We start from the raw sequence: 22,063 nt of genomic DNA, 5'->3' as shown, positions 1-22,063 counted from the left end.
AATTCAGAATCGCCAGTCAGCCTCTAAAGTCTGTAAGCTGTACGTTTATCTAGGTCAATTACGCACAGGGGACAGTGATCATGAGAAGAAAATTTACAGAAGAATAAAATTGGGTTGGAGTGCATACGGCAGGCATTGCCAAATCCTGACTGGGAGCTTATCACTGTCGTTGATAAGAAAAGTGTACAATCATTGCATTCTACCGCTGCTCACATATGGTTCAGAAACTTGGAGGTTAACAAAGAAGCTCGAGAACAAGTTAAGGACCACACAAAGAGCAATGGAAAGAAAAATGTTAGGCCTAACCTTGAGAGACAGGAAGAGAGCGGTGTGGATCAGAGAGCACACGGGGATAGCCGATATTCTAGTTGACATTAAGAGTAAATAAATGGAGCTGGACAGGTAATGTGACAGATAGGATGGATAACCGGTGGACCATTAGAGTTACAGAATTGATACCAAGAGAAGGGAAGCGCAGTCGAGGACGGCAGAAAACTAGGTGGGGTGATGAAGTTAGGAAATTTGAAGGCGCAAGTTGGAATCAGCTAGCACAAGACAGGGGTAATTGGAGATCACAGGGAGAGGCCTTCGTCCTGCAGTGGACGTAAGTATAGGCTGATGATGATGATGAAACTTGTAAACATAGGCGCAGTAACCAAATCAACAAGCATGGTGTCACGCGCGCACAAGCAAACATGAACACATCTCACTCGATGACAAGGGAAACTCGCTGTCAAACCGCTGGATTGAGGAAGTGTGTTAGCAGAAGTGAGCGAATTCACCTTCGTGCAGCGTCTTGTATCAACGCGAACTAAGCCGCGAAAACAGAGCGCGCGGGGCGGACTCTCTCCCCGTCGCAGAAGGCTTTCAACATACAGCGGCCCGCGTGGGCGAGCGCGGCCGCCCTAGCCACCCGGAGTAGAGACCCGGAGTAGAACCCACCCCCCACCTCCTCACCTCACCTCCATAACCTCCCCACGAAGCCTTGCGCGCGTGGGGAGCTCTGCGGGGAACTGCGGACCACGGTGTAAGAATGGAGAGGTGCTGACACTCTCCCCCCAACGCGCGCGAAAGCGCCGCTCGCTCGCGTCCAGATGTTCGGCTTGGTTGCAGCTGGTTCGGCGCCGTCATAGAGGGCGCTGCGGTATGTGGTCCCAGCCTCGGCGGCAAGGCGCGTGCTGCCGCTGCTTCGTCTTCTGCTTGCATGTGGGGTTGCGCTGTTTTGAAGGCACGATTTTTGTTCGCGTTCGTTTCATGAGCTTGTGCTTGGGTATTGTCGCCACGGGCCCTCGACGAAGGTGGCAGCGGCCTTCTGAGGGGCGTTTGAAATGGCTAGAAAGTGCTTCGTTCCGAACTGCAATTCTAGATACCTGACTTGTGCGGAGCGTGTGCCTTTATTCAAAGCGCCTTCCGACAGCGGTCGTCTAGAGCAGTGGCGCCGTGCAAATCTGAGGGCAGACCGAACTCTAACGCCTACCGACCATGTCTGCACCAGCCATTTTTCAGAGGATACGATATCGATGGCATATTGTCACGACGTCGAAAGCTCGAGGGACAAACGAAACGGACTTGTCGGCAGAGGCAGTAACAAGAACGGACGGTTTTAAAATAGCGCGCGCTAGTCACTGCTTCTTCTTCTTCTTGCTATGTTTTTCATGAGTGCCGATGTGTCTTATGCCGTCGTCATCGCCGCGCTAGATACGTGGCAATATTACGCGGAGCGCTCGACAGAAGGATTCCCACCTTAATTCCAAACTGTCCAAAGAACCTCACACGGTCAAATAAACCTCGAAAGCCGCTGCGGAAGAGAAAACCTCCTGTGTGCCGCAGTAGTTTGTGCAAATTTTGCTGCATGTAAAAGATATATACTGGGTGGTTTACTATCATGCACCAAGATTGGAAAATATGTAAATGTCACGTAGCTGGACAGAACCAAGGTAATGTTGTCTGCCGTCGCTTGGAGATACTCAGATTATTTTTTTTTATTCTGCTTAATTACATAATTATTTTCATAATTGATTAATCAACTCTTTTAATGCTATAATTCGATAAAAAGTATGAACAAGATAATTGTACAGCAGCGTGGAAAACTCCCAATATAACTTTTTGTTACTCAATACGTGATACATAAAAGTGTTTTCCGAGCGTGAACGAAACCCGCGAATACAGCAATATTGCCGCGCGACTGGCCGCTCGAGGCACTTTGCGTGTATTCGTGAGCTTCTTTCATGCTCGGAAAAACACTTCTACGTAGCGCGTATTGAGCAATACAAAGCTGTATCGGGAGTCTTTGATGTTGCTCTACAATTTTCTCATTGACACTTTTTTATCTAATTATAATAATTGAGAAGTTAATCAATAAATACGACTAATTATCTAATTAGGCGAAATGTAAAAAATAACCGAGTATCTCCAAGGGACGGCAACAACATTACTATGGTTCTGTCCAGCTACGTGACATTTGCATATTTTGAAATATTTGTGCACCCTGTAAAATACTGTTTTCTGTGCAGATGTGTGCCTGATTTTCAAATTTGTTCCATCCTGGCTACAGAATTTTTTTTTTACAATGCGCGTGTGGTGTATATTACACGCTTGCATCTTTTTATACATTTTTCCATTGAGGGGAGTGTATGAGACCGCAAGCTTCTGGGATGGTTATCACCTATTAAAATTATCGAGCTGCTTCATGCACAAGTTTTTTCGTATTGTGTCTATGAAAAAAAATGTCTATGGGATTATTGTGTGGTGGGTGTAAGTGTATTTGTGGACAGGCTGTAGCATGCATTGTCAAACATGCTTACATTGGCACATTCTCATATGCAATTTAAGAAAAAAGAAAGTTACCTCTTCTTTTTTAGATATCCTGCAAGAGTCACTCAGTCCTCAATGGACGAAAGCCCAATGAATAATATACACGGTCTATGTTAAATGGAACTGGAATAAAAAAGGCATTTGCTCAGGTTTTCATCAGTAAACTGTGGTAGTGATGCTCTAATTCAAGATAGACGCCTGCCTTCGTCCCGCCTAGTAAATTCCCATTTGAAAGAGTTTTTACATAGCTGATGTGCATTCTCATCTTAAGTTCTAGGCATGAACAGCCACTTTGCTCTAGTGCATTGCATATCGCAAGCTTGCGCCGTTTCATTTCTTAATTTATATCGCGGCCACATTGAATTCGCGCAACGATGATTGAACGGTTTTCTGAGTGAACGGAAGCAGCGATAAGCATGAAATACATTTTCTGGTGCAGTCACTATTTTCTTCTGATCGAGGGGTAGCACGTGGGCTCACTTTCGTTTTTTTTACGCTTGGATGAACCGCTAGACCGGACGAAACCAATTGCGCGCGCGAGGGTAACTTCAGAGGGCTTTGAGTGCTGCCCGATTGATCCATGTTGACGTCATCCACGCCCTGCACAAAGAACCTTCATGTTAGCGAAGCCTGGTACACTTATCACTTTAATATGAAATAACGATTTTTTTTCGCGCTTTCAGATTTACGCACACTACGCACGAAAATTTAGCTGAGGCAGAGGAATGCCAAGCCGCCGGCGCCGCTAAGCTGGGACCGCTGGCCGCGGCGCCCTCTAATGGCACGTACACACTAGCGGCAAAACGCGCGCGGCGCGCCGCCGGCGGCAAAACGCAGCAGCGGTAGGGCGGCCACACCAACCGGCGGCGCGCCGCTGCGGCAATCACGTGACAGACTATACTCCTCTCCCCTTCTCGAACTATCCGGGAGCTCACGCGTGCAGATGCTTTATTCTAAGATGATAGTGCGAAACGAGAAACAAGCGGTCGGGCGGGTCCGCATGGCACCAGTTTTCCGCGTGCCCGTCACGGAAGCGGGCGGCTCTCATTGGTCTCCATCCGCGGCACGCGGCAAACCGCAAAAAATCGGTCCAGGAGCGATCCCTGCCGCGGCAACAAAACCCCGTTTCGCGGCTGCTTTCGCGGCGCGCGTCTTGCCGCCGCCGGCGCGCCGCGCGCGTTTTTCCGCTAATGTGCACGTGGCATGACTGCTCGCAGCAGAGCTACTCGGTGCGCCCGCGCGCGGCCGAACATAATCTGGACGCTCGCTCGCGCGCAGTGTCAACACCTAAATATTGGATCGAGCCTTGCGTGCTCTTCCTCCCACTTTGCTCCCTTGCGTGCGCAAGATTGAACCGTGAACTCCGGCTCACCCTCACACGCTTTGACTCGCACATACAGCATACGGCGCGCGGCGACGATTGTATCGCCTTTAAGTTTTATACTAAACTTCACAGCGACGGCGAAGCCGACGGCAGAAAGGCGCCTGGAGTGTCGATCTATATATAATTGCTATCGCAATAAAAGTCCAATATGTAGGATAGACAATATTTACAATAAGTGTAGACACACAAATGAAAAAAAAAACAAGCACAATATGAGCATATATTGAGATCAATACTACCTTACACTGACGATGCAGGTTAGAGCTTAGAGCTCATGTTAACAGAGCAAAAAAAAGTACACTTGGCATTCTTTCCTTTCAACCAGCCGGTCCATAAGACAAAATATTTTCGTCGAACTGGAGGTTCGTTGTGGAGGACGAGGGGGAAGAACACTAGGTATTTTTTGGCGTCCACTGGAGCACGTTCTAGAAGAGGAAAGCGTCTGCTGTCAATGAAGAGATGTTCGATTGACTCGAGCTGCCTGCACAACGGGCAGTCCATACCGCATGGCGCGAACAATCCCTTGTCCACCATTGAAGTTTTCACAGGCAACGTCCCAGTATGTAGCATAAAGAAAAGTGTTTTGACTATATCGATTCAACGATAAACGCATTACCATCGACTGCACTCATCGTGGGATGGTTTCTGCGAAATAAAATATTTTTGACAACACACACACACACACACACACACACACACACACACACACGCACACGCACGCACGCACGCACGCACACAATGTGTCTGTCTCTCGCCCGCGAGTGTGTCTTATTGCGATAGCAATTATGGACACTCCAAGCGGATTTCTGCCATCGCCTTCACCGTGAGGTTCCGTATAGAGTCCAGCGGCGATGAAATTGTCGCCACGCTCCGTATGCTGTATGCACGAGTGCAAGCGCGCGTGGGACGCATGCTATTCTAGCATGCGTGCAATAGCATGCGTGGGACGCATGCTATTGTCGCCATTCACGGGGAGCGAATGCAAGGCGGAGAGTAAACACGGCTTCTTCCGTCGCGCGAAAGGCCGTGGGGGGAGGGGAAGGAGGGGAGGCGACGTTCAGCTGCGGCACAAAATGCGTATTTATATAAAAATGTTGCGAGGCGAGAAGGTGGTAAAGACTTCCGACGCTGCTCGACGAGTGTCCCGTTCTGATCTCGTCGAAAACCTCCGAGCCGCCAGAGGCACCGGCAACAGTCACCGACGCCGCGCTCGTTCGGTGCCAACGCGGGCAAAACGCCGACGGCGTCGAGAACAGTTCTGCGCGTTGCTGATGCTGCTGTATGTCCAAGCTTATATAGCTGATAAAACTACTATCCTTACTCCGTATAGCTCTCTACTATTTTGCTATCGCAATTGATGCTTCGCCTTTCGGGTGAAACTGCGACATTTTTTTAACAGCGGAGCTGTTTAGGCCGGCCGCAAGTTGTGCCGCGAGCCGCAAAACCTCGCCGAGCTATGACGTCACTGCGTTGCCTAGAACCTCCTTGCGGCGCGGCGTGTGCTTCGCCTCCTCTCCATGCCGGGAACATGTTGCCTTGACATGGGACGTTAAGGAGAGGGAAGGAGAGCATACGCGTGGCGCGCGAAATGCTCGGGAGAGGGATAGAAAAAATAAGAGCGAGAGAGAGAGAAAGGAATTGTAGCAGCACCAACGAGGCAACGCGCAGAGCTGCTGCCGACGCCGCCGCGTGTCCCCAATTCCCCGTGTTCGCGGCGAACGCGCGCAGTGTACGTGACTGCAGCAGGCGCCTCTGGAGGTGGCTCAGCAGGTTTCGACCAGCCACGCCCCGGCAAGTGTGGAGGCGCTGCTTGGCCGTGACGTCACCGGGGAGATAAAGCTTGGAGCCGCCGCAATGGCGGCACAACTTTCGTTGACTCTGTGGCGAGTACATGTAGCCGTGACATGGACGACCAAAGAAGATCTGGACACCCGAAGAAGAAGCCGCTCATATCGAAGCGTGTCACACGGCCAAGCGAGAATCTGCGCGTCGGCGGCGAGCCGATTCGTAATACCGTGCCTAGCAGCACTTAGTATTTCCTAGCAAAACTAAGCCAAACCTAGCAAAACCTGGAAGAAGCTAGGTCGATCACCAGCTCCGCGCTGTGTACTCCAGCTTTGCACTACTAGTGCAAGCTGCACACGTATTTTTTTTGCACGCAGCCCAGTGGCAGAATTACGGACACACGCGTCATTTCCGAACTTGCAGTCCCCCCCCCCCCCCCTTCTGCAGGTTACCTTTATGTGCTCAAACTAAATGCACGAGAAAATTGAAATCTCTAACGAAGTGGAGAGTTGCTCTATACAGGATAAGAAATGTCTCGTTGCACCGCCAGCTGCAACTGTGAACTTCAGGCGAACGGTAAATATATGTTAGCCAAGTTTGACTAAATACAGGTGTAAGTGCACTTCCCTTCGTGGTCGAAACCTGAGTAGCGCTTGAACAAAAATGCGGAACAGGGCGCGACGGCACCTTGCATGTCGCGTACTATCTCATAGAGACATAACAGATTTTTACAGCCTTTGCTCGGCAGTAGTTGTCTACCACTACTGAAAAAAATGATCGCACTGAATACAAATGTAAGCAAGGAGTGAGTGAGTCTGGCAATTTTTTGGAAGTTTCCTGAGAAGAGAGCAGCCACATTAGGAAAATGCACCGTGACGTCATCATGACATCATAGGTACCCTGGTTGGGAGCAAAACTTTATAAAAGTCAGTGTTTGGCCCTTATTCTTTCGTTTAAGAACGTATTTCCTTTTCCTGATTGTGGGATTCTGGAGTTTTAACCAATTAGCGATCTGCTAGTTTAAGCCGATTTCTTCTTAACCAATGACAGTGGTGGGCTACGGTCTAAATATGAGTGAACATCCTAACATTCATTCTTTGTGTATAATGTGCCATGCCAGCCAAGTAGGCAAGCAACGTTATTCGCGACTCACGCGGACACACACAAGACGTAATATACCACATCATTTGATCGACGCACCCTTTTGGGCCGTCACGAATGCCCATAAACTGTGGAAGCATTTTGGCTTGTATAGAACAATTTAGCCAGCACAAATATATGTCATGATTTCTTAGCTGTAGTTGTAACCCTACACGGCTGTGAACTCTCCCACTCTCAGTTTGTGATGACTGCAAGATGGACTACCCGGGAGACTGTCCCGTCCATGGACCCCTAACGCAAGTCAAGGACACTCCGGTAAGTGAAGCGCCCTGATGTTATTTTAATCTTGTTACTTATCACGAGAGTTGAGCGTCTGTGTGTTCGTGCGCGCGGTGCCATCTTCCTCGACGCCTGAACCGCTGTGGCTGACGAGTTTCCCCGTGAGTTTCAAGGCGAGTGCCAAAGAAAGACGTACACCGACCAAATAAAACTTTTGGCCGGTGTATTTTGGACTATTTTGGTCTAGTTGGTAGGTCTAAGTGCTTCTTTGTGGTGTTTCATCCCTATCAGACCGGCTTCCGTCGAACTCTCGATTACAAGAAGAGTGCCGTGCTGGGTATATGCACTCGTACCCAGTTTTATACCCGTGGATAGCCGGTGACGCAGCAGCTTTGGTTTTGAACTTATCACTCCCCGTATGGAAGAGAGGTCTTTCAATCACGAAACCACGGCTGCGGTAAAATCACGCAATGTTTGAGGGAGTATACTTCATATATTTTCATGCTTCACTCAACCTGACAACCTGACGCATCATTGTTCCTCTCTCCGTGCTGCTGCATCGAATGCGTTGGTCACCTCCATTCCTTTTTTTAAGATTACTTTAGAATTCCTCAAGACTACAAGAAAGCGCATTATAGCTTTTTAAGAGTGCTGAATGTCTATGAAGGCTCTAAGCACATGTGATGAGCTACAGCTCGCGCTGTTGTTTGGTGGAACTGTAACTGCTTCAGTAATGACATGTACTCGAGTTCTTGTACTTTCAAACACAACTCTTGTTCTCTACAAGGAATATCTCATAGTACAACCAGAGTCGCGATACAACCTAATATGTTTCCCTTGCCACCAAGGCCTTCCCGATATTGTCGCCGTTCTGAACGGGGTTATGGAAGTTAGTGCAAGTGATGTACGATGCGGACATTCCACTTACTGCGACGCAGTTTACCAACGGTTGCCCACCGTGGTGGCTTAGCGTCTATGGCGTTTTGCAGCTAAGCACCAGGTAGCGGGATTAAATCTGGGCCGCGCCGGCTTCACTTTGATGAGGGCAAAACGCAAAAACGCCTGTGTCCCGTGCATTGGGGGCCCGTTAAAGATCCCTAGGTGGTCAAAATTAGTTCGGAGTCCCCCACTACAGTGTGTCTCATAATCAGATCATGGTTTTGGCACGTAAAACCCCAGTATACCTGCAGTTCAGTATTTCAACGGTCGACCATTCACACAACCAGCGACACCACTCACGTGAATGTCCTGCGTTTTACTTTACTGTGACGTGATGCTACTAGGAGTGCGGTTTACTCATTCGTACTGATTGTTTTGTACACGTCATCACCCACTTAATGTCACGGACGCGCTTGTAGATTCAAAGAAAAATTCCTTTTAGACATGAATACACCTGCGACAAAACCATTCCGTTCCATGCATGATCATGACCTTTAGGAGAATGTCGCGAACACTCCTGAACATCACTCCGTAAAACTCGCGGGATACAAATTTTAATGCGAAAGCATGATGTGGCTCATGAGGTGGAAAATACGGCGTTGGCGTGACCACACGATGGTCCAAAAAGGCTACGAATCCTCGTCCATTAGTGGGAGTCGAACCCGCGACCTTTGGAGTTTATTACGGCGAAGGTAATTAATACGCAGGTAATTAAGGTAGAGTTAATTAACAAACTCCAACCCACGACGTTTCTTTTTTTTTGGGGGGGGAGGGGAGTTGCACCCTCGCCCTTTGGTGGGAGTAGAACCCACGACCTTGCGTCGTGCGCACCTTGTGAGGAACACCGTGGGTCACGTGACGTCACGGCGCTCCTGCTGACGTGGTAGCTCGAGTCAGGTGACTTCGCCGGTGGCGTCACCAGACGTCGCCGTACTTCTACTGAAATGCCGCAATGTTTTCGCATTCATCCACGTAGGGATAACTAAGTGCCCTTGAATTTTTAAGGCGGAAGCCTTTAATGGCTCATTGTCAAGGTCATCTGCCATTAGCAGAAACTGTCAAAGTTGTCCGGCCACCTGATTGGTCTCCTCTGTGCCGTGACGTCAGTGTCGCTAGGAACAGGTGTGCGCCTCCTGATTGGCTCGCGTGCGTGACGTCACTGTCGTCAAGTGCGGGTGTCAGGGTGGTTCGGTGCCGCGCATGTCTGTTATTTCTTCGTGGTTGCTACAGTTGCAATAGCAACGGCGCCTGCTTGCCTATCCGTTTTGTCGTCTGCGCCACTCATGCCCTGACGCCTGTGCATAGCACCGCCACGGAAGACGCGTCTCCTCCTGATCCACAAACGGCGCTGCAACAGTTCCAGGCGGCCACAAACTACTTTAACTGACACTTTAACAGGCAATGGTGTTAGGCTTACGCCGTTTCACTCTGTAGTCTTGACGAAGTGTCTTCCGATTTTTTTCTTTTGCTTTCACTGTGCAGCACCGAATATGCCTTATAACTATACCTCCATGAGAGGCAACGTCGTGGTTGTTTGCAGTGACTGTGGAAACGCCTCCCAGCGTACTGTGCACAATTTCGAAGACGAGGTCGCCTTAGTTGACTTCACATGTGGTTGACGTATCCGGGATCTGGTAATATTGTAATTAAATACCGCGGTCGAGACGACGCTTTATTCAAAGAAGGAAAAATGGCGCCAACGCAAAAACGAACACGAGCCGATGATTGATGATGGCTGTGTACAGATGAAGATGAAGTGCGCATAAATGCTTACACTAATTTCCCTCGTGGACGGAAGCGGCCAGCCTGGCCGCACGATAGACAGTGGAATGGAGATGAAAGGGCTTCAGGCGGGAAACGCGCACGATCTCTGTTCCGCGGCAGCGTCGGTCACTTGAGGCATCAACAGGTGTACGCGATAGTTCACCGGCGAGGTCTGCTCTATGACTTTGTAGGGGCCAATATATCGAGACTGAGCGCATCGTCACCAGGGCGGTAGGAAACGACATGGTGAGAGGCATCGTAGCGATGTTTGCGATCGTCTTGGCTTGCTTCAGTGTTCATACGGGCGCGACGACGACATTGGGCAAGACGAGACACAAACTGGTCGCAAATGAATGGTGAAGCGTTGACGGGGCCCGAGAAGAAAGAAACGTCGAGTGATGAGGTTAGGTGGCGGCCGTTTACTAAGAAAAACTGAGAGTATGCGGTGGTCCGTTGAACAGACGTATGTTACAAATGGGAAAATCACATCGCAGTTACGATGGTCAGGTGGAATATACATGGATAGCATGTCGCACAGAGTGCGATGAAATCGCTCTGTTAGGCCATTGGTAGGAGGGTAGTAGCTAGACGTTGTCTTGGTGCACGGTGTTGGACGCTTGCAGAACTTCATTAAGAGTGCTTGAAGGAAATGTCTTGCTTCGGCCGCTCAAAAGAACGTGAGGCGCCCCGTGACGTAAGTAGCTAGATAGCCTGCAAGAAGAAGGCCGCTACTTCCGAGGCAGCTCCTGAACGTATTGAGGCTGTTTCAGCGTACCGGGTCAAGTGGTCAACAGCAGTGACGAATTGACGATCCATCTGTTGCCGTCTGGAGTAGTTAGGAGTGACCCGAAAAGGTCAATGCCGATGACAGAGAAGGGTTCTGCTGGACAAGGAAATGGTTGTAGCGTCCCGACCGGAGCAGTAGTAGGTCGCTTACGGTGTTGGCAAAGCGGGCACGAGGCAACATATCTAGCTATGCTCGTGGAAAGACCTGGGCGAAAGAATCGGCTGCGTATGCGGCCGTGTGTTTTGTAGTAACCAAGTGGCCTGACGTAGGGTCATCGTGTGAGGCCTGCAGAACTTCAGCGCGAAGAGAGCGCGGTAGAACGGGAATCCATCGATGGCCTTCCGGGTGAAAAATGTAACGGTAGAGCACGTCGTCCTCAAACTTGAATAGTTTGGGCAGTTTCCGTAGCCTGGCATTGGGTGGAGATGAAACACCGCTAAAACGATTGATGATACCATGGCAATAAGAATCGGCGCGCTGGTGAGTGGAAAGCACTGAAGGACGGTTTGATGGAGTCAAGGAGGAAATCGGTGTAATAGACGATGCGTCCTCCGTGCGGCCAATGTGACAAGGTGATGTGATGTACTCCGATGATGGTGGTAATGGGCATCGTCAAAGAGCATCGGCATCTTGGTGCTTCCTTCCGGACTTGTATATGGCATCGAAATCATATGCTTGTAATCGGAGTAACCAAAGGCCAAGGCGTCCAGACAAGTTTTTGATTGTCGACAATCAACATAGGGCATGCTGGTCGGTCACAACCGTGAAATTTCGACCGTGGAGGTATGGACAAAATTTCTGAATGGACCGGACAACAGCCAAACACATTTTCTCGGTTATCGAGTACTTGTTTTCCGCGGAAGTTAGAACGCAGCTTGCATATGCAACAACCTTTTCTCCAAATTCGTGGTCGCGCTGCAGCAGTACGACACCAATTCCTTGACTATTAGCGTCAGTATGCAGTAATGTGGGCACCTTGTCATCAAAACGACAAAGAACAGGTGGGGATGTTAGTGCGCGTTTGATTTCGTGGAACGCGGCTTCACACTGATCGTTCCAGTCGAAGGAACAGGAACTAGCAAGAAGCTTATGGAGGGGCGAGGCAATGCTGGCGATGTTCCGGATAGAACGTCGAAAGTATGAGGCGAGTCCAAGGAAGCTGCGCGTAAGTGGGCGTGGAAAGTCGAGCACTGCGGAAATTTTGTCCGGATCGGGCTGGATGCCGTCTTTGCTGACGAGATGACCCAGGACTTAAATCGTTATGCTAGCGAAACGGCACTTCTTCATGTTTAGTGGAAGTCCGGCATTAGAAAGGCATGTGAGCACTTCATCTAAGCGTTGCTGACGATGTCGTCGAGGTAACATGGACAAGTTTTCCACTTGAGGCTGCCAAGAACAGTGTCGATCATTGTTTCAAATGGGGCAGGAGCATTGCATAGGCCGAAAGGCATTATGTTAAACTCGTAAAGACCGTCCGGAGTAGAAAAGGTGGTCTTTTCTTTGCCCGCTTCGTGCATTGAAATTTGCCAATATCTGAAGCGAAGATCAAGGCTGGAAAAGTATTGTGCGCCTTGCAAAGAATCAAGGGCGTCATCGATACGGGGCATCGGATATACATCCTTACGGATGATCTTGTTTAGCGCGCGGTAGTCAACACAAAATCGTACCGATCCATCCTTCTTCTGCACTAAAACGACGGGTTATGACCAAGAACTGGTGGAGGGACGTATGATTTTTCTTTTTAGCATATCGGCGACGTTCTCCTCGATGATCTTGCGTTCGGCTAAAGAGACTCTGTAGGGACGACGGCGTACAACAGTCAGGCCATCGGTGTCGATACATTGGGAGGTAACGGAGGTCAGTCCGAGTGACGAAGAATTCATATCAAAGGAGGCCTGATGCTCCGTGAGCAAGTGTAGCAACGCTTCACTCTGAGCAGCAGTAAGATCAGGACTTATCAAGGAAGCAAGGGCAGGTGAAGCAGATTTGCCCTGTAGACGAAGAGCTTGCGAGGTGGCAAGAGGAAGCAAGGAGACTGGTCGGTGTCCACATAACAGGTCACTGCAGAGCCTTGAGGTAGGAGGATTGTCTCAGTGGTCGTGTTTAAAGCGAGCATTAATACAGAGCTTTCTTTGAATCGCACCAGGCAGGAAGCCAAGACAATCCCACTGGCAAGACAGCGGCCGTAAGGAGGGATTAACACGTCGCCATTGGTGATGTCCGTAGAAGAGAGAGTTATGATTTGCTCGTGGCCGGGAGGCAGTATGGAATCGGCAGCAGTAAGAAAATACAGTCGTGGCTCAACGGCACTCCTGCTGCAATGAAATGTCTGGGTCATATGGACTACACGTTGATGGCAAGAGATTAAAGCGGACGCTGAGGAGAGAAAGTCCCAACCTAAAATGAGTTCATGAGCGCACGGGAATAAAATCGCGAACTTAATGTGATGACGGATACCGTCAATGAAGACGTGTGGTGCACATTGGGCTGATGGCCGAATGATTGCTCCATTAGCCCCTATCAAGGATGACCCAACATAAGGCGTCTTCACTTTCCGCAGACGAGAGCACAGGTCCGCACGCATAACACAAATAGTAGCTCCCGTCTCAATCAGAGCTAACAAACGCACACCCTCCACAGACACCAATAACATGTTCGACGGACGTTCAGGAGGACTTGTCGCACTTCGCCGCGAGGCAGTTTCTCCTCCAAAAACTGCACCGGTTAGTTTTCCGGTCGATGGACATGGAGTTGGGAGACGGGCCGAAGTGGCCGAACAATGTCGGAGCGGCGATGATGAGCGGCGTCTCGAGGCAGGTGTGTTGTGGGTGATGTTGGAGAAGTCGGCCGAAGATGAAGATCAGTGAGCGGGAGGATTATCGTCATAAGTGCGGTAGACGCGAGGCTCCGTTCAAGGCAGCGTAACCACGACGTTCGTCTTGCTGGCGGCGTCGGCAAAACCGGGAGATTTGTCCTCGAAAGCCGCAGTAGTATATAGCAGATAGGCCTCGACGAACGCCAGGCAGAGTAGTAAGGCGGGTTTGGAGCTCGGGCGAATGAAGGGGCCAGGTGATCGTGAGCAGGCGCAGGTGTTGTGATTGGAGACGGTGCGGCTGGCATTGCAGCAACCTGGGCGTAAGAAGCCGGTTGTGAGCAAGCAGAAGTGTTGGAATGGTGGGCATTCTGCAGGGAGGCCAATTCCTCCTTAATAATGCCGCGCAGGCCAATAGAAGCAGGTTGGATGTGAGCGCTACTGCAAGGGTGTGAGCCATGCGCTTGCAATTCTTCACAAATTATGGCTCGAATGATAGACCGGAGCTCAATACTGTCTACCAGGGGGTTGTCGGAAAAGTCCGGTTGCAAGCGGATTGATTGCAGGGTGTCGGGGGCTGACAGACGGAGACGACGTCCGACACCGCCGATGGGTTTTCCACGGCGAGTGCGTTGAAGGCAGTAGATCCGATACCATTAAGTAGGTGCCGCACGTGGTCAGTTTCTGGCATGGCACTGTCGACACGGCGGCAAAGCGTGAGGATGTCCTCAATGTACGAGGCATACGACTCGCCATAATGCTCGACGCGCTAGCTCAGACAGCCTCTTTTTCGCAACTTTCGAACGAACCGTGGGTGTGCCAAAAATCCGCCGTAGCTGCTTCTTGAAAGATGACCAATCACTGAAGTCTCTCTCGTGATTCAGGAACCATGTCTTGGCTACTTGAGAGACGTAAAATGGTACGTTTTTTAACCTCGATGTGTCGTTCCAGTTGTTGTACTCGCTGACACGATCGTAGCTGTCGAGCCAGTCTTCATCGTCCTCACCAGGCAAGCCAGAGATTTCAGGATCGCGACACCGGTTGTTGGCAGGGCTGGGAGTTGGGGTGGCTGGCACATGAACCAAGCTGGTGGACGCTGCGGGCTGGTCTTGTGACATGGCGGCCTCTTGGCGAAAGCGGCGTCCGGAACGTAGCTCCAGGAGAGATCTTGAAGGGCATTGAGCTCGAAGGGATCCTAAAGCGCCTCCACCACTTGAGATACCACGGTCGAGACGACGCTTTATTTCAAGAAGGAAAAATGGCGCCGACGCAAAAACGAACACGAGCCGATGATTCATGATGGCTTTGTACAGATGAAGATGAAGTCCGCATAAATGCTTACAGTAATCACTTTCAGAAGAAAAACGAAAAAAAAACGACCCTTCTGTATGTACATAGCATGGTAGGGAGTTGCAACAGGTATAAAAATATTGGACTTAACAAGACTATAACTTCTATAAGGGAGAATCAGTCGTAGAGCAGTTAATGTTAGCGGTACGGGCGTAATTAGCGCCAATAGATTAGTAAATAACTACATTTTATTTCACCCCTGTAAAGGGTGCACCACCGAAGATGTACAGATGCTGAGAAAAAGCCACCTTACTGCATACTTTTGAAAATGGGGCAAGTTTGCTTGGAATGAGCGTGGGCTCGCGCGAGACAATAGTGTCAGGAAGGCGGCTTCGCCGGTACCCACAAGAAGCGAGAATTAGTTGCCAAGTAGGTAAAATTAACGGCACGGGTGCAATAAGCGCCAATATGTTCGAAATTTACAACGCTGCACCATAGATTGCCCAAACTCCGGGATCGGCGTACCTGGCCTCAAGAGCAAAAAACATAAACACAAGAAAGGGTCAATCTCGTGCCGACGCAATGAAGACAAGCTGGTAGTAATTTCACATCAAATACGATAAGAATAAGGCATGAAATGAGTGGATAATGAACATGAAACTGAGATTATGATATAATTGACCATTCAGTCATCGAATAATACGAACCGCCTTGTACACCCTGCCGCAAAAGTTTACGGACCACGGTATCTCAGAAAACCTTCAATTCCCGAGCAGCCTGTACGAGTAGCCAGTAAAACTCTATACGGTATTGTTAGCATATTCTAGTCAAGTCCCGAAATGCAAATACCAGGCTGCGTTGTGATGCGGCGGAGATACTCAGATGTTTCTCAGATTTTATGGTTGGTAATGTTTTGTGGCCCGGTGCACTTCCAACTTGTCTTCTTTAGCATCGACATTAGCCTTTTTTTCTTTGTAACTGCTGACACTGTGTTTTTGTCGAAACAGCTTGACGAGTTCACTGGCGAAGTGATATACACAAACATTTGGTGCACTCCTGTTTCAATGACGAAGGACAAGGGTATCGCAAAAGCTTCTTTTTGTTTTGTCATGTACGTGTCCTACGGTCCCCTGTGAAGGTCAGGTTTCTGGGAGAACTACATTTTGTTCTCGTCACTGCAGGTCCATTACTAATCATCCCGCGCTCGGCGGGTAACTATTGTTACTCGACGGTGCGACGTTTAATGCTTTACACGCGGCAAGTCCCTTAGTTGTGGAGCTGCACCGCTATATCTCGTCGCAAATATGTCGTGAAACAAGTAGTTGGAAATTCTATCTTAATTCGAGGATATATGGCCGGGATGTGCCGGCTTAATCGGCACTGCGAAGCAGAACCAACAAAGTCCTGCCAGGAAGCAGCTGTGACCAGACGATAGACTTATTGTGTATAGTATAGCCACTACCTAGGAAATAATTCCTATGTATGTTCCTATTGCAGGTTCCTCGGGGTGACCCAAAGCGCGCAAATAAGACCGTGCCCGATGGGTTGTGTGTGCGCCGTTCAACCATCAAAGGCGCCCAGTACGGCGTGTTTACTTTGAAGCGGCTGCCCAAGAGGTTGTGCTTTGGGCCGTACGAGGGCATCAAGGTGGACAGCAGCGCAGCAAACGGCTACACCTGGCAGGTGCGTGTTATGTGTGATCCGGCGTGTCAACGTGCCGAAACAATCACAGGCACCCGATAGATACTAGTGCAACGAGTGTAATGATAAACTCTACGTATAACTGAAGAATAGAGAAGGAAGGGACTAGACATACAGTGTTGTGTCTCGTCTCTTTGTGCTGTATCTTATGCAGCACCATCAGCTGACAGTTGATCATAGCTAGATTTAGACCACTCGTGCGTTGTGGCTCGTTCCAGATCCGCCAGAATGGTCGAGTGTTCCTGGTGGACGGCCGCCCGTTGGACCGCGCCAACTGGATGCGCTACGTTAACTGTGCTCCAAAGCAGAGTCAGCAGAACCTGGCGGAGTTCGTGCGCCGGGGAGCCGTATACTACCGCACGTGCAAAGTGGTGAACGCCGCAGAGGAGCTGTTCGTGTGGTACGGTGATGATTTCGCCAAGCAGCTGGGTCTCATCGGCAACGCAGGGGCACAAGACCAAGGTGCGTAGTCGTTCAATTGTATACGGGCTGTTTCACGTAACTTGAACCAAACCTTTACAGAAACTTGTTCTTTTTAGGCAAATGAGACCAACGGCATTTTGGTCTCATTTTTGAAAAAAAAATTCCCGTGACCTTAGTGGTCATGGAAATTTTTTTTTCAAGGAGGCTTTTTGAAGTGCTATTTTTAGCTACTTAGCTAAGTTAAAAAAAGGCAATACTTACAATATGCATTTTAGGCCACAAGCTCAATTGGCAAAGTTTCAGAGAAGCTAACATAGCATCCAACGAAGTTGTTTCTAAGACCTCGGGCGGGATAATGCGACGGAAACCTGTGTTGTCGGCGTGTACGTTCCTTGTCGGCGCAAGGTCTCGTCTGCGTTTTAACTTTGCCTCGGTAATCGCTCTAAAGAAATTAGTGTATAAATATAGAATAAATTCCAAAGGAAAAACGTTGGCGGTAGTAAAGTTCGAGCCTACAACCCCACGCCACGCCCATGCTCTGAAGCCGAGTGTCTTACCCACTGGGCTAAGCCAGCGCCTCCTAGATAGCAAGCCTGTGTAGTCTGCTTTATGACACCATGCTACTGGACCGAAATTTCCATTGCCAAGACCGGCGTGACGAAAGCGATGACGTCAAAATTGCTGCGGCTTACTCGGGATTGTCCCCATTAGACTCCGTGGCATTCGGGCGAGGTAACATGACGTATCGGATCGAAGTGCACCGGCCTCGTGCTGCCTAGGAGACGTTGGCCAAGCGTCTCAACGCGCTCGCTTGCCCGCGAGTAGTTCATAACTTGAAGGACTGCTCAGCGGCTTTAAATTGGACATTCATGCATTCGTATTGACAACTCATAAGAAGTGCTTATGTGTCCTCGCATTTGCTTACCTTCGTAAGAGAACTTTTCTAAAAAAGAAATTAACAATAAAGTCACAAATAAATTTCAAAATGTACCTCGGTTATCGTGATTCACAGTGTTTGTTTCTTCGTTTCTCTGTCTTAAGCGGCCGAAGTGGACGTCGCTGTACCACGTGAGGTCTTCTCCTGCGCCGAATGCGGCGATCAGTTCACAGTGAAGCAGCTGCTGGACAACCACCGGCTACGCAAGCACATGGAAAGACCTCAAGGAAAGCACCAATGCGCCCGCTGCGCTTACTCGAGCAACAGAAGGTGAGCGAAGATGTGGCAGGCACTTGATATATGTTGCTGTGTTTCTTGTTGGTTTTTAGTGCGGCTATTCGCTGGCTGATGAGAAATAAGTATTCCTTTGTTTTCACTATCGTAACTTTAAAATGCACAAATGTTATATATGCTTGGGTGCTAGCATTCTTCATCAAGTATTCTGGAATTTCAAAGCATAGGAAGACGCTCACGGATGAAATCAGTTCTCAAGTGTCGGCAACGTGCACAGTCGTTGCAGCCTGCAAGGAAGCGAGTTTGGAAACTATGCGCTTAGATATTCAACAATGTTGACATTATGGCTTGAACATGAATACTAGCGCTTCAGAAAGCTACATGCAATATTCGAGCATGCACAAGCTTTCGGAGCATTCCATAAATCGACAGTTTCAATCTTTGCTGTGGCTGCAGTGTCATATCTTTAGTATAAAAACTGGTTTCTATGACTATTAGTTTAGCCGTCGTGACACTTTAACTTCTAATAAAACTCAGAAAACATGTTTTCTTCGCCCTAAACAAATGTAACAAATTTTAAGCATTGCAGTTCAGAAGTTCGCACGGCATGCCTTAAAATTTTGGAGCTTTCATGCACAGAACAGGCATGAAATTTTTGTTACACGTTATCAGACACAACGTCATCTGTTCATTTAGATGCAGCAAGTTTTGTTGGAGTTGACTAGGCGATCGCAAAAAGGAGATATTTACAAGTTCGTACTTGAATAGACAAATCGAAGCGTAGCCAGACACTCTACGCACGCTAACTGTTGACAAGATTTTTATTGCTATTTTTTCAATTTATTTATAGCTATGTGGCTCTCATCACACACAAAAAAACGGCAAGATGCTAGCAAGCTTGGTGGTTCTGGTTATTTTTCGTCAGTTATACAGGTACCATCACTGCTATAAAATTTCCAGCGAGCAAACAGGTTGATCAAAATAGGCGTAATGTACATGATTTACGGTTTGATACAGCACCGCTGATATATCGTTGGCTCTGTAAATCTTACTGCAAAGAATGCACCCTTTCGGTATTGTATAATTTTAAACGCTTATTTATGTAAATGTGAAAGTTTGCATTTTGCTAAACGGTAAGCGATGTTTTTCGAGTGCAGTTGAAATATAATTTCTGCGTATTACTATTTTCTACATTCGCGAATAGAGACTTCATGTATACTAAAGAAAACTGTTAGGCTCAACAGAAATTCGTCGTCTCCATAGCACCCGCAAAATGTCATTTAATTTTCTTTCTCGTTTTTTTTTCGAAATGCAAGAAACCCGGAGCAACGGTCGGAAATTGTTTAATTTATGTCATCTTAGACTGCATTATGGGATCTTGTGAAATGTGGCAGGATAAGTCTACTGCCAGCATCAAAATGCAGCTCTGTTCACTTTCTTTTTCATCCCCGCCTTCGCAGGGGCGATGTCACCAGGCACCAGAGAACGCACACTGGCGAGCGGCCATTCGTGTGCCACGTCTGCGACAGGGGCTTCTACCGGCGAGGACATCTCAGCAGCCACATGGTGGTCCATACGGGGGAGATGCCGTACGAGTGCCAAGACTGCGGCCAGTGCTTCACGCAGGCGTCCAGCATGGCGACTCACCGTAGGCTGCAGCACTCGTCCAGGGGCGCTCGACATCACATCTGCCCCGAGTGTCGAAAGGGGTTCTCAAAGAGGTCTGATGTCAACAGACACCTGCTGATCCACAGGGGTGAGAAGCCGTACGCCTGCTCTGAGTGCAGGATGAGGTTCACACAGCGCGGCACTGCCAAACGACACAAACAGGTCGTCCACGACCGCCAGTACCCGCTACACTGCCCGCACTGCGGCAAGGGGCGCATCAACATGGGAGACCTGAGAAGACACGTGCGCGTTCGGCACAAAGACGAATGAGACGACGACGAGCAAGGAAGACAAAAGCAGTCAGGAAAAAAATGTTTGACGACGCAGGACCTTGGGCGAGACTATTATAAAAAGTCGAAGCCACACGTCGACTTCCGCACGTCCCGACGCAGTGTTCACATAGTAGAATTAATTGCAGCCGTTACAAAAGACAGGATTCGATCATCTGTTATTCAATATTATTTCGACGTGTGTTCTCCGTGTATGGCCGAGATCTATATTACTACGGAAAGTTTGAGGTTAGTTCCTTTTTTGGCTTTAGCGGTGATACGCCTACGCCAAAGTTTCGTGCAAGACGCCTTTACACTCGCTGGTCTTCGTAGCAAGTTCCGCACTGATCGACCTGCGTATCTGTGTGTGCAGATAATGGCAGGAAAATCGCATATGTAATCGGATACATCAATGTATACTAAGAAACGATGTTTACATTAATTAGACATGTACATGGCCTGTTCTTTTGGCAGCTCAAAAGAAAGGAGAAAAGAAAGAAAGAAGCATTTAGTGTACTTTTGCTAAACGTCTTTAAAGTTGCTTTTTTATTTTTAAGTTCATTCCTAAGCACATCTTTGCCACAGTGTAGGCTCACTAGTTCCATAATGTGCTCAGATCCCACCGGCCAGTACAGTCAAACCAGTTTCCAGTACAGTCTAACCTGTTTGCATTTACCTCACAACAAAAAGCTCCCACTAGTTTGATGTAGTCTGCAATTCGGCATTAAAGTTTAATGAAATTTGACTACTGAATGCACATGTGGCTAATTTCTCATGTACGGTGACACTCCGTCGACTCATATCTGTAAGAATCAGAAAGAAATGTAAAATAAATAGGAGTTTCGAGACAAGCGAAATAACAAGAAAAATTTATTAAGGGAAGAGGCTACAGTCTAAGCTACAAAAAAGTATCTTGAAAGCAGCTGGAGCCTACTGGCCATTCATAGACCACATGGATCGTTTCCAAAATGATGCCAGTAATATCCTCAGTCACTCCGTTTCACATGACTCAGCACCGGACACATTTGCATCTACAGGCAACAGTGTTACCTGGCACTGTGCCAAGACAGCATGCTTGGCAACAAGTTGGACGACAATAATTTTTTGAGGGACATTACTTGTTTAAAGGGGCCCTGAAACACTTGTCTAACTAATCGTTGAATGGCCTCACTATTGAAGGGTGTCGTCTCACAAATTTCGTGCCAGACAAATTTTTTTCTAATTCTTAATCTATAAGTAGAGTTATCGCACCGATCAATACCCAGCTTTCGGCCTCCTTTCGTCTCTGCTAGTGCACTGGAAGCTGCACAGCTGAGAAGCCACGAGGGCAAAGCGCCAGTCAAAAGTTGAGCGTCGCGTTGCTGAAAGGGCTTTTCGCTGCACCCAGTGGTGGCCGTGGTGGACTACGCTACGCAGCACATCGCTACCATCTTGGAGGCCACGCACAGCACACACAGCTGCACGCATTGCAACGATAAAATAATTTTCCTGTCTTTTCGAGATAGCAGACATGTTTCATTTATTTAAGTAAAAATTGGCAATTACGTATTACTGACGATGCTCTCGTGATGACGAAATGAGCCATTAGCATTGGTGCACCAGCTGTTGTCAATGACGCTGCATGATGACATTGCGGAAGCGAGATCAAGCGATTTTTCGCTGTATTTATGGGTTCCGTCCTTTTTGTCTCTTGATTCGGTGGTGAGCTTGACCCTCCAATGTAATGTATCTTATATATATATATATATATATACATATATATATATATATATATATATATATATATGCTTTTAGGAATGTTCTGTAAACTTAGGAACGTTCTGTAAAAGATAAATTTCGAGTTAATTTGATGTTCACTTTCAGGAAAACGTTACAG

At 48.4% G+C, this 22,063-nt stretch overlaps 1 protein-coding gene across 1 annotated transcript; it reads left to right on the top strand.

Annotated features, from left to right (window-relative positions):
• Positions 1–16,934: 16,934 nt before the first annotated feature.
• LOC119440870 (histone-lysine N-methyltransferase PRDM9) lies at positions 16,935–20,188 on the top strand. Its single transcript, XM_037705716.2, has 3 exons — positions 16,935–17,118; positions 18,121–18,286; positions 19,711–20,188. Exons 1-3 carry the CDS (start codon positions 16,935–16,937, stop codon positions 20,186–20,188), a joined length of 828 nt encoding a protein of 275 aa, XP_037561644.2.
• Positions 20,189–22,063: the final 1,875 nt, after the last annotated feature.

This window comes from Dermacentor silvarum, chromosome 1 (genome assembly GCF_013339745.2).
Source record: "Dermacentor silvarum isolate Dsil-2018 chromosome 1, BIME_Dsil_1.4, whole genome shotgun sequence".
Taxonomy (NCBI): Eukaryota; Metazoa; Arthropoda; class Arachnida; order Ixodida; family Ixodidae; genus Dermacentor; species Dermacentor silvarum.
Note: the sequence above shows the minus strand (reverse complement) of the source record. Positions and strands in the feature narration are given on the sequence as shown.

Excerpts from the sequence above, each read along its gene's own strand:
- LOC119440870 (XM_037705716.2), top strand. The coding sequence starts at position 16,935 with ATGCGCTACGTTAACTGTGCTCCAAAGCAGAGTCAGCAGAACCTGGCG. Across the intron at positions 17,119-18,120 it reads CGCAGGGGCACAAGACCAAG|CGGCCGAAGTGGACGTCGCT; the intron begins GTGCGTAGTCGT and ends CTCTGTCTTAAG. Across the intron at positions 18,287-19,710 it reads GCTTACTCGAGCAACAGAAG|GGGCGATGTCACCAGGCACC; the intron begins GTGAGCGAAGAT and ends CCGCCTTCGCAG.